The sequence below is a fragment of the Apostichopus japonicus genome, chromosome 17 (genome assembly GCF_037975245.1).
Source record: "Apostichopus japonicus isolate 1M-3 chromosome 17, ASM3797524v1, whole genome shotgun sequence".
In the NCBI taxonomy this organism is placed as follows: Eukaryota; Metazoa; Echinodermata; class Holothuroidea; order Aspidochirotida; family Stichopodidae; genus Apostichopus; species Apostichopus japonicus.
In genome coordinates, this window is record NC_092577.1 from 31,599,328 (window position 1) to 31,617,616 (window position 18,289).

At 38.2% G+C, this 18,289-nt stretch overlaps 2 protein-coding genes across 3 annotated transcripts; one reads left to right on the forward strand and one right to left on the reverse strand.

Moving 5' to 3' along the window:
* The first annotated feature begins 818 nt into the window (after positions 1 to 818).
* Positions 819 to 9,505, forward strand: LOC139984033 (zinc finger protein 706-like). Of its 2 annotated transcripts, none has more exons than XM_071997676.1 (4): positions 819 to 977; positions 2,757 to 2,969; positions 3,963 to 4,106; positions 6,930 to 9,505. In XM_071997676.1, exons 2-3 carry the CDS (start codon positions 2,841 to 2,843, stop codon positions 4,059 to 4,061), a joined length of 228 nt encoding a protein of 75 aa, XP_071853777.1. In that variant the 5' UTR covers positions 819 to 977; positions 2,757 to 2,840; the 3' UTR covers positions 4,062 to 4,106; positions 6,930 to 9,505. The 2 variants fall into 2 exon arrangements, with proteins under 2 accessions (XP_071853777.1, XP_071853778.1); XM_071997677.1 differs by having other exon boundaries at positions 839 to 977; positions 2,803 to 2,969.
* A 2,016-nt stretch (positions 9,506 to 11,521) lies between these two features.
* LOC139984034 (short-chain dehydrogenase/reductase family 16C member 6-like) lies at positions 11,522 to 18,027 on the reverse strand. Its single transcript, XM_071997678.1, has 6 exons — positions 17,603 to 18,027; positions 16,629 to 16,664; positions 14,812 to 15,274; positions 13,785 to 14,029; positions 12,997 to 13,125; positions 11,522 to 11,718 (listed from the first exon to the last, which is right to left on the reverse strand). The coding sequence occupies exons 2-6, from the start codon at positions 16,640 to 16,642 to the stop codon at positions 11,625 to 11,627; spliced, it is 945 nt and encodes a 314-aa protein (XP_071853779.1). The 5' UTR covers positions 16,643 to 16,664; positions 17,603 to 18,027; the 3' UTR covers positions 11,522 to 11,624.
* Positions 18,028 to 18,289: the final 262 nt, after the last annotated feature.

Genomic DNA, 18,289 nt, shown 5'->3' on the forward strand with positions numbered 1-18,289 from the left:
AATAGTCTTTAACTGCGAGTCTTGAATTCCGTACAAATTGTTGCATTCATCTTCCCTTTTAGACCTTTCGTTGAAGTCTCTACTCATCCACAATTTATTACCTGTTCCCATAAATCATGAGTAAGTTGTCATTCCAGAAGAACTACCAGATAAACAATCAACAAACAATTGACTGATTTTGGCCTCTAAACAGTGCATTTTAAATACCATTTATTTGCAACAGTGGATAAAAAGTATGGTGATTAGTGTTTGAAACCTGGTGACTTTCCAACTAGTTTTAAGTCAAATATAGCTTATCTGTTTAACACAACTCTATTTGAATCTGCCTTATTTGTTCTACAGAGTTAAAAATTATTGCATGCGAGATTTGAAGATCCCAGAGTGAGACCATATGTAACACTGTGAGAGTTGGCAGGTATGTGAATTAGATACCCTGTCTCCTTCTCCCTACCCCACCCATCCCCCTCAGTTAGTTTGCCTTTGTTGCATCCCCTTCTAACCGAATGGCCCCTTTCTTACAGTACATGATAGTCTAACACTTAAGCAATTTGGATAGCTATAGCCAATGTAGACCAAGCATTAGGATAACATTGAGCTGCTGCTAAAAACTTCTGTAGTAACAGTCTGACAAATATTTCACATTGTAGCATCCTTCGGGCTACACTGGTGATGTTTAGCACAGTATTGAATGTTGCACTGAATATTGTGTTAACTTCAGATCGGTAAAGCAGACAGTCCAAATCAAGGTTAACAATGGCCATTCGTGGTTTCCATCTGCTACACTTTCTGTGGGTCTGCGATTTCGGTACTTAATAGCGCATGTAGGTCATTATAACGGCTAACCGCAACTAATACTCTCCCACGCAACTTGTGTTCACACATAGCATATTGTACGCAGAGTATAAGTGCGTGTAAGTACTGTTAAGTTGATCAAAGGGCCGGAAACAGTAATTACTGGATCTGCAAGTTGTTTAAAGGTAAGTGAAAATACGATGTTATGGATATATCAGAACACTCTTAGAAGACTATTTAGGCGTGTGATTGTGTCGATATTTTAGGAACGATATGAGTAAAAGTAACATAAGCTGCAGTAATTGGTAGCAATACTATCGTTAATTGTTTACCATTGTCTAGACTTAATCATCATACACGTACTGTAGGCCAAGGATAGGCCTAGGCTAGTCCCTAACACGACGGTAGAATATTGCGACATTGATAGAAATCGGAAAGCTCAAATAAAACGTCATCTTTTCAGCATTTTATAAATTATATATGAGTAATAGTGCTGGATTCTGCAAAGGTAGGCGAATATTTTTAATATGAGGCAGGTGGAATTTCAGAAATTTTGGACCAAACACTCCTCCTTAACTTAAGCCGTTAAGTTCCTGTTAAGTTCATTGTTGATGCTTAATTTTTTCTTAGGATGTGACCCCATAGCATCAAGTAACCTAAACAATCTGAAATACCTCATCCAACATCAGACACATGTTGCTCTACCACCTGTTCACTTTTTTCTAACCATCCTTTTTGTTTACGTTAGTCATTCGTAGGCCCTACTACTAGTAGGATGGTGACTTCGAAGTTCGCCCACTTAAGACTTAAAACACCCCAAAACTAAATCTTCTGGTATAAATCATTTGAAAATATACTTCATATGGTGGGAGAATTTTGTTATAGTACGATACACGGCCAAACTTTCTTTCCTGCAAACTGTTTTCACGTTGTTTTCCAAGAAGATTCTTCGTGATTGTGGAACTGGTATTTCTTGCTAGAGTATTGCGAATTTCGGCCACGCAACCTACAGTGTGGCGCTGGTAAAAATTGGTGGCGCTGTTGCTCTTTCAGTAATTATAACAGACTTCATAGATCTTCGTCATTTTATTGACAAATATGTAAGTAATTTCTTGCACACGGGTCATTTTGGAGAGAAAATAACTGTAGCTTCGTACTTTTTGGTGAAATTTGGCTCTTCCTGTAGGTTTTCATGGTGAAAATCGTGTATTTCTTAGGGTGCCCGAACTTCGCAGTATGGCGAACTTCGCAATACTGACTATACTACTAGTACAGTAGTAGCATGGTGGGCTCATAACTGACGATTTGATCAACGATGTCTATCAAGGAAAAATCCAAATCACTCAACTGTATGTGTTTTTCATATGTGTAGTTCCTCGGAAATGTAATGATCTCAAAAAATTTAAGGTTCTGTGCTTATGCACCGAACAAATGGAGCAGAATTTGACTACAAAATGTCTGCATTGTCAAGTTCTTTCATACCCCTAAATTGACACATTCGTCAATAAGCTAACTGTAGTGTAGGCCTTAGTATACATCCATTGACTTGGTTAGCTGTTTGCTATGCTCTGAGCCTCTAAGCTCAGACAGGTCAGGTCCCAGAAAGTAGTGGTATCATATTGAGGTAATGTTGATTAATTTTAGGGTGTAAGATTCCAAATGCCCAAAAAACATGCAAAACTTGGGGGAGGGTGTTAAATGCTTAAAAAAAACACAATTTGGTCAGCAAATAGCTGAAGTGGATTCAAACTCAGGAAATGTGTAATTCTGCTTGACTGCAAAAAGTTTAGGTGGCCTGCTATATCGTTGCTAGTAATATTTGAAGGTGCATCAATAACAAGGGGGGTCAATTATGAAGTCTTTACTATACTACTACTGTACTTTGCACTAGCCTAGGACGGCTTCTCCACTCTTGGCACCATAGCCTAGGTCAATATATGTTACATTTTTGTTCCTTTCCTCAGTTTTGCTTAATCAAGAAGACTTGTACTGTTCAAAATAACTTTACAGTTCGAATTACAAGTCAATTTCAAGAACATCAAATAAACATGGCGAGAGGACAACAGAAAATTCAGGCACAACAGAAAAATCAACTGAAGAATAAGAAGAAGAAAGGAGGTTCCGACCAGAAAGCCTCTGCTTTAAAAGCTCTAGTTTATACGTGTACTGTTTGTAAGGTGAGTGAGATAACTAGTAATAGCACAATGTACTGCAGAAAACTGAGTGAACAGTGCCTGAATAATCAATTTATTTTAGACACATTTCAAAATTGTCATTATTGCAGGCGATTTTTCAGGTGGTCATTTCTGAGTAATGCATTCCATTTGAATTAAAATGATGGGCATTTGATGTGTCTTAATCATTCTTGTGAGATGCCAACTTCATTTTGGTGGGAAGGAACAAACAGGTTTCTTTTATAGGTTTCCAATATTGCCTCTGAATAAGCTAGAGAGGCAGATACTGGTCACAGGTCTATCCACACTGAGATGATGTGTTTAATTGTCTATTTTAGACCTCCCTGATGGCTTGCAGAGTATACATCAGAGCCCCTCTAGGATAGTACTTTGAGAAGTTCTAACGATTTTTATTTAAACTAAACTTTGAGGTCAGTATTATCGCCCTCTATGATGTTCCCTTCTAAGTGATGGCTTTGGGCGCAACAGTAACTTTGACATTATATGGAGCTGCAGTTCTGATTTATCAGTGCTGGATAGAGAGATAATATGGATGGCGGGCCTCACTTTCAAAGTCACCATCTTGCACTCTTAAACCTCCAGAGGAAACCCTGAAGGGTTTATACAAATTTCTCTTAAGACTTGTAAATTATCAAGGAAGGGTATTAATAAGGCCAAGCTTCCATTTAACATGTTGTTGGATGACCGAGGCTGTTCTGTGCAGGTGGTCTCAACATATAAGGCCAGGTTGTTCAACAGACATCCAGAAGAAGTTAAAGACTGCCATCACAACCATAAGAATATTTGCTGTCTGAATGAGTCAGGTAATAAACAGTTTTGTTGGTTGGATGGGCATGGTGATGGGGTCCATTGTCCAGTGAAGAGGGGGGGAGAGGTAAATTTCAGGGGGCTTTTCATATAAAAAAAATTGTCCTCAGCTTCAATTAAGATTTAATTTTTCTTTTTTTTTCCTTTTTTCTTTTTTTTTAATTTTAGACCCAAATGCCTGATACTAAGACATACAAACAACACTTTGAAAGCAAGCATCCCAAGCTTCCACTGCCTGAAGAGCTGAAGAATGTAGCGTCTGTGTAGAGAATAGATGGTGGTGCTTTGGTCTTGGTCTTTCTTTACACTGATGTAAGTTTATAATGTCAGAGAAAATGAGGAAGTTTTTTGTTTGCGCAGATAAGAAGTGTCGTTCGTTAAGTTATGCTACTTAAACATAGATCACAAATTTCAACATTTTTGCAATGTAAAATTGAACAGCCAACATTGCATTGTTCCCTGATCCAGCACACTGTGAGTAAGCACCTCAAGAACGAGTCAACTCTTCATCCACACAATAATTGATTGGTTATTAAAGGCATTGAAGACTCGCCCCAAACCTCGTGCGGCCATCTGAAAAAGTTAACTTTCTGCTGCTTGCAAGTGATGTTTTGTTTGTGTCGCTACAAAATGCAGACAGAAATGAAAGGTGATACCTTGTTATCTTTAGCTGGACCTGAGATGTCCATCCCTGTAACGTTTATACACAGTGCTGTGGGTATTGACCGCAGCTGTATGTACTGACGGATGGTAGCAAGCTGTGTGTGTATTTTCTGGGATCGATGGTGGTGTCTAACACTTCTGTTGCACCTCATTCGAAACTAGGTCATATTACCGGCATTAAAGGTTTCTTTTTGCGCGAGTCTTCACACCCTCTAAACTTGAGTGCATTTAGCCTACGTATAGATAGTACTGCTATCTAGTCGTATGCATAGGGAAGTTTGCAATAGTGCAGGCCTGTTCAAGTACCCATAGACTGGGAAAGTTTATTTGAGGCAAACTTTTGGTTCCCTTTCCCAAGTTATTACTCACTAGATTTGGGTCTGTCACTGCATCTATGAATTAGGTAAGAAAAAAAAAATTGTGGTTTGCTACCACCCAAACTCAGGGAGTAACCAAAGCTATATAGCATTATGCATGTAACCTTTGTTATTTACATAAAGTCTGTCAGGAACAGGGTGTAGACATATTCTCAGAGTTTGCTCTGCATATTTTAACATTTAACAAGCAAACATGGGACAATTGAAAGCTTATATGTTCAGTACTCACTCAGTCTTTGAAATTGTAAGCAACATTTCATCAATTTCACCATTACAGGAAAAACAGAAGTTTGCAAGTCATTGTTAAAGCTAATCGAAAATTTGTAAGTCTCTTAAAACAACAGCTGAGTCAATATTGAACAATTTGTCAAATGTAAAGCCGCTAGAGCTACAGTATGTAAAGAGTGCTGCTATATTTGGAAAAAGAATCAACTGTTTCAATACGTTCTATTAAGGCAACAAATATTTTTAATAAATTCTTTACCCTGGTTTCAATGTCGAACCATGATACTGAGATGGCATTCTGCCTTGTAATGTACTGTGCAGATCATTTATAGCTTGATGGCTTCCAGATACTGCAGCAAGGGCTATCACTTACAAAACTATACTGTTACAGCATCGCATATTTGAAGATGGAGACTTAGCAGAAAAGGAAGTGAATTTTGGAAAGGAAATCTAGTCAATATTTGTAGGATCCTCCATCACCTTGATATCTCCCAGGCTTTATTTATAGGCCTTAATGTACATACACATACAGTACAGTAAACAGATGTATTTGAAGTCTCTGTTTTTTTATGACAGCACACAATACGAATCAATATATATATATATATATATATATATATATATATATATATATAAACCAAAACAATTCCTTTACAATTATGACGGAATCGGATTAAAATAATCCGACGCGGATTAATATAATCCGAATTTCTAAAACTTCTGCTCAATTCAGCGGAAATCAGTAAGTCGCTTTGCCTTTACAACCATGCCGACATCTTCTCTATAAAACAGTTTCAATTCCTGCTACTCCTTGTCACTTTCGGTGATCATGCACTGAAGAAGAGCTAGTTTTGCTCGAAAGCTCTGCAAAAACCAAACATTGGCTGTTTTACTTCCAATCACTTACCTAATTCAATTATTATATCTCATTCGAGATCCAGCCTTTCTCTAAATGCAGCATAGTTGTTTAACAGTTTTTCCGTTATTCCTAATATATATATATATATATATATATATATATATATATATATATATATTGTATAGCTGTTTCTATACTATCCATTGGTGGTACAGGACTTATTTCTGTACATTTAATCATGTCTTATGGTGTCTTTATTAATATCACATCATAAGAGACCCTCACCTCAAATCTGTATTCTTTGTTTGTCTTTGTGTACCGCTTAAGAATAAAAGGTGCTGGTATACAACTACAGACTGTTCACTATTTTTTTATTTATTTATTTATTTTTTTTAAATGCCAACTCACTTTGATACCATTTTCTCAAGAAAGCTTACTTATGTTCTTCAAAGACTTGGAAGTAATTGATATAACACTAATAACACTAGAGGAAGCAATTACATACATGAGACACTCAGGACAGAAGAAGGTACAGTACTCCTAGTATTGTTGTATTGTTACCGGTATGCGCCTGGGTGAGTGTGTGAAATGTGAACTCGTACACACGATAACACAAGAAGTATACTGTGGTTGAGCTTGTATGTAGATCCACCCTACTCAGTACAGGTATCAAAGTCAGTTAACATATCAATAGCATAAATTTTGATGATCAGTTTGGAAGTCTCTTTAATCTTGTCTCTTATAGAATGCTATGGTTCCTGTGTACATAACAAAGCAAAACTGCTATGCATCTTTATGACTGTACATAGCACTTTCATCACCAGTTTGCATAGCATTTTGGGATGCAATACCAGATAAATTATACCCTGCATATCACATGAAAATGTCAAAAGTGACATAAAAGTTTTACATCCCAACTAGAACGTGGAGCTTCACTAAGACAGTGCTACATATTCAAGGTTGCATCATCAAACAGTATATATTTCTTTTTCCCCCTACCCCTCCTGTCAGATTCATCCAAGCGTCGTCGTCATAGCCGTTCATGCCCTTCAACGATGCAGGGGGATGAGAGACAGTGAGACTGCATGGACAAAAATGGAACTGAGCAATAAGCAAGCATCAACATTTGCAAGCAGGGAGAGATTTTGAAATGACACTCTACGAGCTCTAAGTAAGAGACCCGAGCATCTGGAAGGATTTTGATCAGTTGGAAGCTGTGTAAAAGTCCACCTTCTTTTCTTTTTTCAATCAAAAATTTCATAGCTAATTGGTGGAAAGGTCATTTGTAAACTCAATCTGGAATCGACATGGTAATGGGGAAGATGCAAATTGCGGGTCCTGCGCTGGTCACGTACGGGTTACTGTTGATATGACCTTAAAGTATATATGCGTAGGTCAAAGGTCACAGCAGAAATATCAAGACAGCTCATCTAGGTGTAAAGGTCGAAAATCACTTGAAGTTACTTGAAGTTACTTTTCGTCATTCTCTGCGGGGACAAAAAAGTGGAATTTGAACCACTTTGGCAGGTGTTTATTCTTTCTAGATTAAAAGTCAGTAAGACATGACACTCCTGCACTCCAAACAATTACTTCCATCTTATACTTTCTTGGTTCTTCTTCTTCTTCTTCTTCTTCTTGTTCTTCTTTCTTCTTGTTCTGATCAAGAATGCAAATTCCATTTGAAGGTTAGAGTACAGTAACTTGAAAAACCGATCAACATTTGCTGAGCAAAATTACTTAAAATTCTTGACTTATATTTAACTGGTCTTTGTGTTTCTCTATTTGTAAATAATAACACGCTTGTATTGGTTGTCTGTGTTTCGCAGGTGTAGGAATGTGAGATGGTGAACATCAACTTAAGAAAGATATCGGGAAAAAATACTTAAAAACTCTGTTTGTAGCATTGTTGTTTGAGGCTTATGAATCTTCTATACATAGTCTTTGTTTTTGTTTCTCCAAAATTGTAGCTATTACCCCCCCCCCCCCCCCATAATCTCCGCCCCTTCAAAAGGCTAAGTATGTGCAGATCACACTAAGTGTTTGTAAATGAACATTTTGCAGATTTGAATATCAGCCAGTATAAGTATACTTGACGTAAAGGGTTGAAAAACCACAGTCGTGGTGTCGGTAACACCACAGTTGTGGTGTCGGTAACACCTCAGTCGTGGTGTTGGTAACACCACATCCTTTTAAGTACGACAAAGCTAATGTCATCTCTCTATGTCTGCCTGTATCTAAGTAACCTGTAAAACAGGAATTCCATATTTATTAAGAATCTATCGTGAATATTCATTAATTTGTAAATCCGGAGGAAATGTTCCTGCTTGTAAAGGATATATCAAAATTGTCCATGGAAATGCAGATTCATTTGGATACAACCCTTGAGATTTTATGCCCAACTGTGACAAGGTGTAAGACAGTTGGGTGGTAATGCCAGTGGTCAAAATCTTGGGTCAAGAAAGGAAGCAAAAGAAAAACTCACACCAGACAGGCCTAGTGAGGTAGAGCAAAGGCCACATCAAATTCATCATGTACAAATACAGTAGAAGGGCCTTTTAATAGGTTCGATATTGATTATTTTGATAATGTGTTTATAATCCCCTCTCTGAGAGGCCAGTGTGTCGCTTCTTGACTTGAAATGTTTCCAGTAGTATTATACCAGGAATTATTGGTCGGTAGTTGGCTACCAGGCAGTTTATGTGAACTTATTTAATTTTTATAAACTTTTTGATAAATGTCTGATACACATTGCCAAAATTTGGGTTGTTTCTATATATATATATATATATATATATATAAATATATGGAATGGAGGTAAACGACAAAGGCAATATATATATATATATATATATATATATATATATATATATATATATATATATATATATATATGCAGTCAGTCAATGTTTTACACCTGTGCCTAAGTACAAACCCGAAGATGGAACATCTCCTCCCGGGTGTTATTAAACCTTTGTTTTATATGCTTGATCATCAAAAAGATGTTCTCAGGGAAAAATTGTTTGATTATTCTTATCTGTCATATTTTGTTGGGAAAACATGGCGAAAAAAAGCCAGTTTAACGGTGAGAATTTGATTTGAAAAAAGGCCGAGGTAAAGTAAAAGGTCAGTTACGGCCCGAGTAAGAGTTTTCAACATGTGAACTTTGAAGCAGCTGTGGTAGTATTTTGTTAGAGAACTTTATACAGCCCTAAGGTTCTTGCCAGCAGACCAATTATACACTTTGTTTCAAGGATGAAGGTGCAGATCTACGGGGCAAGTGGAGGTATTTAACCCCCTCCCTTTCAACCCTTACAAATAAAATTAAAGGTAGTCATTAGCACAAATTTTGCATGTAGACCTAACAGATAATGTTTAGTTGGGTATGTGCGTTAGTGGGCGAGATGTCGAGTGGTAAACACTAGTGGTGTCATGTTATAACTTTAACATTGCCTTGAAGTTGTTTATGAATAAAATGTGGATATTATGACTTCTTTAATACTTCTTCCAAGATGGTGTTTTGATTAAATTTTCGTTTTGTTTCGTGAGAAAATTTGAGTTTAATATAATTTGAACACTTATAAATTTTAGGTACTCTTTTTTTTTCTTCTTCTTTTTCTTTGTTGAAGTTTCTGGTTTTGTGTAACTTAACAATAGCAAGCTGGTGAGTATTGTCACCGCTAGTGGGGACTACAAGCTGACAGACCCACAAAGTTGACAAATATACAATTTACACATACATATTTTAACTTTGATGTTCAGGGAGGGGAGGGCGGTAGGGACAGAAGACACAGACATGACATAAAACAAGGTTATCGTTGAACCACTGTTTCATTGTGAGACGAGTATGAAATAAAAATCTTAAAATAGAGGTGGAAAAGGGGGTAAGGGTTTGAATATGGGTTGTTGGTCTGACTATAAATAGAGAAGAGGGGTGGGGGGGGGGTGATACTGGCTCCCAAAACAGTAATCTTCTTGGCTATGGTATTTAAATTTGTGAAAAACTCCCCTCAGAAATGTTGATCACAGTTTTGTTTTTGTTGGGTGGGTGGGTTCCATTATGACAGGAACAGCTTACAATATACTGCAGAAGCAGGGGTTGTCAATAATGGCCAGTGGGCCATGTCCGGCAACCTGTGGAAAATGTTTATAAGGCCTGCGAAAAAAAAACAACAGAATTGGCTCATAATCTGGTATGCAGGTGGGTCTTATAGGCTCGAGCACCCTACACGGCTTATTCCTGTACGTTGCTCAAAATGGGTAAAGTGGGAGTTTGGTTCTGTCAGAGCCTTTGTCCAATAATGTCAGTTCATCTTTGACTCTTGCATCACATGAATTGAGAAACCCCTACTGCAGAGTTAAGCATAAAACAGCAATATTATTCTTGGTTGGTCATAACTGCTTTAATACTCTCATCACTCAAAGCCTGTCTTCAATAAGGATGTCTAGCAGATTTTTCTTTCTTAGTCTCAAAAAGTGTAATTACTATATACTCGATGAAAAGAAAAATAATATGTGAAATGATTTGACCATTTTCTAGAAGCGATTTCAATTTTATTTTAATGTTTCCCTTAAGTGGGTAACTTGAAATAATAACATTTGTTTGGGCATTGAAAACTATTAGCAAAATCATTGAAAAGCGTAACATTGGTGATACAGATGATAAATATTAATATTACAGTGCATGTAGGGAATCCAGCATGAGACACCAACTTGGACTTCCTACTTCACATGCATTAAAGAAGCATTTAAAAGCAGAGCGGTATTAAAATTAAAGCAAAAACTCGTCATTTCCGACCCTAACCCGTCCACCTCCCTTCCCCTCCCTTCCATTTCATCCCCTTTCCCCAAACCACTTCACCAACGTGACCGAGTTTTCCCTTTACATCAGTTTCTCTGCTTACGGTAATCAAACTTAAACTAGGAGCGTACGTCATCCCAAATTAGAACGTCGTAGTTCTTGTACTGTTCTTGGCAAAACATTTAACTTAACGGGAACAGAAATTGACTGAAAAGGTGTGTAAACTATCTCCTCCCCCACCCCCCCCCACCGCCCCTCCCCTTGCAATCCCCGCTTGGTGTGGTATTAGCATTGGTAAAATGTCCCACCTGTCTTTCGGTTATATGATCAATATTTATATTGTGTTCCAACTGCGCATGTTCGTATTTTTTAAATAATTTTGGTATAGTACGACCAATTAGTCAGTAATAAAACCCACATATTGCTTCATGACCGAATGAAAGTAGCCATGGGGATTTTATTCAAGTTTGGTTGAAAGTAAGTGTGTGTTTATTTGTTCTGAAAATCCTTCATATTATCAAGGATTTGCATATTTTTATTTGAATTTCAAATTATGTCACTTCCATATTTTCATAATGACTATAAGAAAAGGGTTTGTCAACCTCGTATTATGCTGATAGTACGGACAAGATATTTGTTAGGTCCATGCAGCTATGAGTCCAGCGCATGCTTGGTTGGAATCGAGGAAAGCCGCCCGACCCTCCCCACCCACCCCCCCCCCCCCCACCCCCACCAATTACATAGAACTGAAAATCTCTGTTTAACTCAATTCGATGGGGCAACGGGCTTCTCTCCATCGCCCAAAGCGCACCCCCCCCCCCCCCCCGAGATAAATAAAACGCGCGCGAAATAAAATCAAAACCCTGGTTGTCAATGCCTAGACGATCGTCATAACATATTAAGTTGGATCAATCCTTTTTCTGTCTTCCTGTAAAGGTTTGCATTTGTGAATCGAACTTGAAGAAGAGGTTGGCGGCAGTGAGAGCTTTGTCTGGGATAATTCTGGAAAGAAAAGAAAGTGATTTATTTGTCAGAGCCATAAATGAATGACTCCCTGTTGTAAATAGAGGGGAATACATTTAAAAGAGCACTGGCCTTTTCAATTCCTCTGCATCTTGGAAGTAACCCCGAAGAAACCGTGGACAAAACGTGGTAAAGTTTGGCACTTTTTGTGTCTATTTTGAGACGATGTTGGCAAATAATTTGGACACGATATTTATCATGTTTCTATTATGACGTTATTATATCTAAGGAGTTTGTTTATCAATCTCAAAAGAAAATAAATATATAAACATGATTACAACTAAAATATACAAAACATGTGTAATAACATTGTGTATACACCATAGTAAATATGTCTGACATTCTAAGTACCAACCCACCACCCCCACTCCATAGCCCGTTTCCCACCCTAGAACCCTCCGCCACCTCACAACCACTCCAACTTTGTTCTAGTTCTTGTACAAATGAGTTTTCAATGACATTATGACATTGATTTATATGTTCCCATAGGTATATGTTTTTTATAATGAAAATATATCTTCCCACCCTAGTTGCACTTAATTGGCTGGATATTCTTTACAACAACAATTTCAACAACAAAAAACTCTGATCTTGTCGCGTGGCGTAAGTTGTTTTACCATCTTTCGTCGCAGAACAGGTGTTATGCAGAGTTATAGTCCCTTAGTTACCAATTGTTAGTTTCCTGGAGAGGCTTTGCCGTGTACATCACGCATTACGTGCGCACCTACATGTTTCTACTAAGGGCGGGCAGGGGCGGGGGGGGGGGTGGTGGAGGCTAAGATCTAAGATTCTAAGTCGTCCCGGAGGGAAGGGGTTTAATGGCAGTGGTGTCACCTCCCTTTTGAGAAATGTTGGTAAAATGGAGGGTGCTAGGATTCAAAATGCTGCTATATTTTGTAAACGATTTTGAACAGTTGATGATGATTGAATTAAGCGATGTTGAAGAGTTTCAAAATGATAGGTTGTACCGCATATACGTTTTACAGATTTATGTTCTGTATAGTATGAATTTTGGAAACTTCTCTCTGTCAGTGAGGCTGATGGGTGGGGTGTAGTAGAGCTGGGGGGGGGGGCTGAGCCCTCTGATTTTTCCGGGGGATAAGGCATCCAGGCTCTGAAGTAGTCCTATACGTGATTGCGCTCCTGGCACAAACAGATTGAAAAACCCTACACCGTTTCGTAAGCCAACTCTCATTATATAACAATTCGCACGCCTCTGATCATCTGTACTAATTTCAATTCATTGAATATACTTACTGCTTCAGTACTAATGCTGGTCGGAAGATATATCCTGGGGAATAGACGTATCGCTGATTGGTCAAAATGGCGTCCATGCAACCTTTCATAACATGCTCCGGTTTAAGCATTGGCAGGACAGATGGATATCTAGAAATATCAAAGAAACACATTTATTGAGAACTGTCATTGCCAAGTCACTTAACTCACTGGTAGCTACCATTTTCAACCAGAACAATTAAAGATTACCGCATTTGAGATTTTCGCTACATAGGGATGAAGACGGAAAGGGCGGGGAACGTGTAGGACCACCCATGTGTGCTTTGATAAATAGCCGACTTTCTGTTGTTATGACATAACATATCGTAACAATACCACATTTAGGCATCATTTTGTGTTGCCGATAACGAAAGTTACTGCAATATAACTAACTGCTCTAAGCCTCGGTGGTGAATGTGATCAACAAATCCGAACTTTTTGCAGTTCATTGAAGTGAGACTCACTGACCTTATTGGGTGACAACTTCATTATCGATGGCGAGATTGTCCAGAAATAAAAGCGTTACTTCAAATGGAGGGCGGCATTCAAACAAAAATAAAAATGTCACCTTATGGCAGAGGGCGACATTGACAAAATGAAAGCGTTACTTTAAAATGCAGGGCGACACTCGTAGAACGTAAAAGCTTAACTTGAATGTTTGCATGACGTGAACCCCCGAGCTAATTTTTCGAGGTTCAATATTATCAGATTCAATTGCACGAGCAACTTAAGTAATTTATTAAGAAATACTTCAAAAACGTGGTTCTTACCCAACTTCAACACCAGCAAACATTCCTGTATTCATGAAGAAAGGGTGGATTATAGTGGAGTGCACTCCTTGATTTTCGTAGAGTTTCATATCGTAGTACATGGCTTCTTCCAAACCACAAACTGCATACTTACTGGCACAGTAATCCGCAAGATTCCACACGCCATAAAATCCAGCTACGCTCGCCATGGTTACGATGTGGCCGTGGTTATTTTTAAGCATATTGGGAGCGAAAGCTTTGTACAACTGAAGAAAAGAAAAGAAATACATTTTTATGAATCCGAGGTACGTTGCAGGGTTTTCTATGAGGTGGTGCTTTTACTGAGGATGTGGACCATTTTACTGAACTTCGTTCATGGGGAGGAGTCTATTTTTGCATACTTATGGATTTTTAGAAGTATAATGTTTACTATATTTTGCTTCCATATCAATTCGTTTGGATGCAGCAAGTTAGTGTTCACCCCCACCCTACCCACCCCCCCCCCTCTCGCAGTAAGAACGGAGCCCAGAAAATGTGGACCTCGCACCCCCTGCTGCATATACGCTCCACAGAAGATACAGTCGGATGTGACGTTGTCTGAAATGGCTTCAAGAAGTGGTGCTGGTGTGCGCGGGGAGCGTATTTTTTTCCCCAGGACGAACGTGGGCATCGGCCAATCAAATCCCTGGATTCCAAACATGTGACGCCTTTTCAAAAAACATGTTCTGAATCTTTTTTCCTAGTTTTGACCCCAGATTATGAACGACAATCCTTCATTTTCACATAATGTGGATCCCTAACCCACTTTCTAAACCCTAACTCTGATTTTAAACGAATTTGTAAATTCCTGTAAAACCTGAAACCCACCTTCGTCCTGGGGAAAAAATACGCGTGCGGGGATGAAGGGGTCGCTCTTATTAGAAACTTTCTTTACATTACAGTAGGGCTTGGAGTGGGCTAAATTGAGTATTGATATACCCTTGTGCAATTTTCAAAACATGACCTGGAATGTTCCTGCCCGGGTCACGATAATTAAAAGCCTCCTTACCCACATAGCCGCTTTCACGTTGACATCAATAGTCCTATGGAGCAGCTTATCCGGCGTGTCCAATAATGTCGTCCCATTCACGACTCCTGCGTTGTTCACCAAAATCGTGACGTCACCGACATCCTTTGTTACGTCAGCAGCGGCCTTGTACACGTCCTCACTACTCGCAACGTTGACTTTATACGCAAACGCTTTCCCGCCTAAAGAGGTACACTCTTCAGCTACTGCTTTGGCTCCATCCACATTGATATCCCACAAGACCACTGTGGCGCCTCTCTTGGTAAACTCGAGGGCGTACAGCCTACCAAATCCGCACGCTCCCCCTGTGATCAATACTATTTCATTACTAACGTCCTTCTTTGTGCGCAGAAAGCTTGGTATGCAAAAGACAACCAGAGAGACCAGGCTGTAATAAGTAATCTTGACCAGAAGCCAAAGAAACTGTACAACGAAGACGACACCACTACAGGAATAGGGGCAAATAAGTGGACAAAATAAAAAAGAAAATGAATAGTGGCTATGATCTCGAAGGGGTCAACTTATTATTGGACATGGCATCGCATATCAAATATGAAATTAAAATTCACAAATACTTTCCAAGGAATCATTTCTGCACGAATATACACATGCGCCCCTCCATAGGCGTAGGAGCCCAATTTGATTTGGGGGGCTGTAACGACTTGCCCGAAAAATATAACCAAAATTTTTCGCGCGCGTGCTTGCAACATCTTAAGGTGCATTTCATATAGGCATGCATCGGTTATTACATCGCATGCCAATAACATACAATCATATGCCGTGTTTTTACCCCTTTCATATTGGTTATAATTATTGGGGAAGTCGTTACAATAATAACGATAATAATATAAGTTTAACCATTGAAAAACACATTGCAATTTATTTTTCTTTCGGTAGGTGCCCGAATAATTCTCAGCATATTGCCCGAATTTTCACAAAAATATTTGGTTGGGGGCTGCAGCCCCCAGCCCCCCGCCTCCTACGCGTATGCGCCAGCATACGGGTCCCTTCGCTGTCGAGTGTGAATGAAAAGTGAAACCACAAATGGCTTGTTCCATCTGTGTGAGAGATTCTTGCTTATAACACACACAGGGGATACAGTTAGTTTATATCATATTCATCGGTACAATATATATCTCAACATATCTTAACATATATATTGATATATATATATATAGGCATATATATATATATATATTTATTTATTTATATATATATATATATTTTATATATATATATATATATTTATTTATATATTTATTTATATATATATATATATATATATATATATATATATATATATATATATATATATATATATATATATATATTGAGATATATATTGAGATATATATTGAGATATATATATAGAGAGAGAGAGAGGTAGTCGGTATGCGACTTGTATAGCTCGAGGTCGTGAACTGCCGCAGAAAGGCATTCCAAGGCGAATCAGACTTTCCCATGGGGAGTTGAACTTGAGACAACTCGCATAACAGCCTTGCACCATGAATCTATTGTACCCCGTCACGTATGGCTACATAATACATTTATACCATATATCTACAAAGCAAATGACTACATTGGAATTCACACGCGACGTGCTCTTCGTATTTGCTAGTATGTGTGTATGACATTATTAGAACGTAAGTATCCAATGTAGCTGTGGTCAACTGGGAACAGCTGTTAGAAATATCACCATGATATACAAATTTATAAGAGGGGCCATTCCCATCATCGTGCCAAGCTTATTTACAGTCAATTGAATACGAGTTTGAAAATGATTAATATATACAACTAACCTTACTAAAGACATCTTGATTTTCGTCTGAATAGGGCTGAAAAAGATATGAAGATTTTTTTATGTATATATAATGGCGCTTTTCTTTATGTGCACCAATATTTTAACGAGGGTTACCAACAATACAAAGAGGGGCACAATACAGCGGTATTATGTAACTTATTGTGACACATGTACAGATAGGAGGGGGTGGGGCACGGCCCTCTGTACCCCGGACTGGCTACGCGTCTGATTATAAAGAACTGAAATAAGTCATTTAAGGAAACCTCAATAAGTGCTTCCAATGCCGTACGTATATTTCTTCCTACACCATATTACATATACGGGTGTAAATATACTTCATGGCACGATATTTATTTTTTGGTTGCTGTATATTCTTTTCAGTTGTCACCATCCTAACGAGACTGACTATTGATAAGAACGTGCGACCCCTGACGAGAGAGTGGATGGTGTGGGGCTATGGGTGGGGCGATGGGGGTAAGGCTCGGACCCGATGTAAATGAAGAGGCAAGGGAAAATATGGGATGACAATAACTTTTCTCATTTTTTTATAATATACTAAAGGAAAAATCATTTTAACATGGTGGCCCGGTGTTATAATTTCCCTTGATAATTTCGACAGTGAATCTGAGACATTGAATTATATTGTTCCATTACAACTTGCCTAACCAATATAGCGGTATGAATCGAATTACTCGTCCAACAGGATAAACACGCAATGGGGGACCTATTTTGAGGAAATTTAAAGACGAATTTGTCGAAGCAACGTATTTTAGGCATACATAATACCAACTGGTCCAGCGAGTACGTTTATTTTATGTGATTTGAGTCATGAGAAGACTTAATAATTATCTGATACAATTAATGAGTTATAATTAAACTTGACAGCGTCACTAGTCCAGTCGCAAATCCTTATCAAGTTGAAACAAATGTAGTTCAAAATTAGTGCAATTACTAATTACTTTGTAAACTTACCTGTGGTGATTCTCCGTAAATTTCCGTTTATGTCAGAATAAGTAAGGTTCACTTCGGGAGTTTTGATAACTCTGCGGACTAAGATATCGTGAAATATTAGGCCCTCATCAAAACCACATTCAAGCAAAGTAAAAACAATATTAATACTGGCCGAGGCAAGGACTTTGCATTCCAATGCCACAATACAAAAACTGCAGACGTTTGTCATATATGTCAGCTGTATACACTACGCAAACGATTTTTCGCAATGCCCAACAGGACTGACCCTTGACGGCTAAGGTCGGGCTGATTTGCCGTCACAAATATCCATCCCATTACATTTAGTAAGACGATGCTATCTGTGGCCTACATTTGCAAATTCGCTTAAAGAGAAACTGTCTTTTTCTCTATTGACCCAAGGTCCCTACAAAACAGCTCTCTGTATTATTATTTGAGGAGCCTGCCCGAGCTAGTGTAATGAATTTTGCTACGTATGGAGAGGGAGTTAGCTATGAATCAAAAATTTATATCGAAATAAATACATTTATATATTTATATAGTTTCTCCTGAAAATGTCCCCCTGGAATTCAAAAACATGATAATTTATTGATTATTCTGTCGTTATGTTATACAAACAGATGTTTAAAGAAACTGCTTTCCTTTAAATCGCATATGGTCAAAAAGGGTAAATAACTTCTTCTTTCTTAT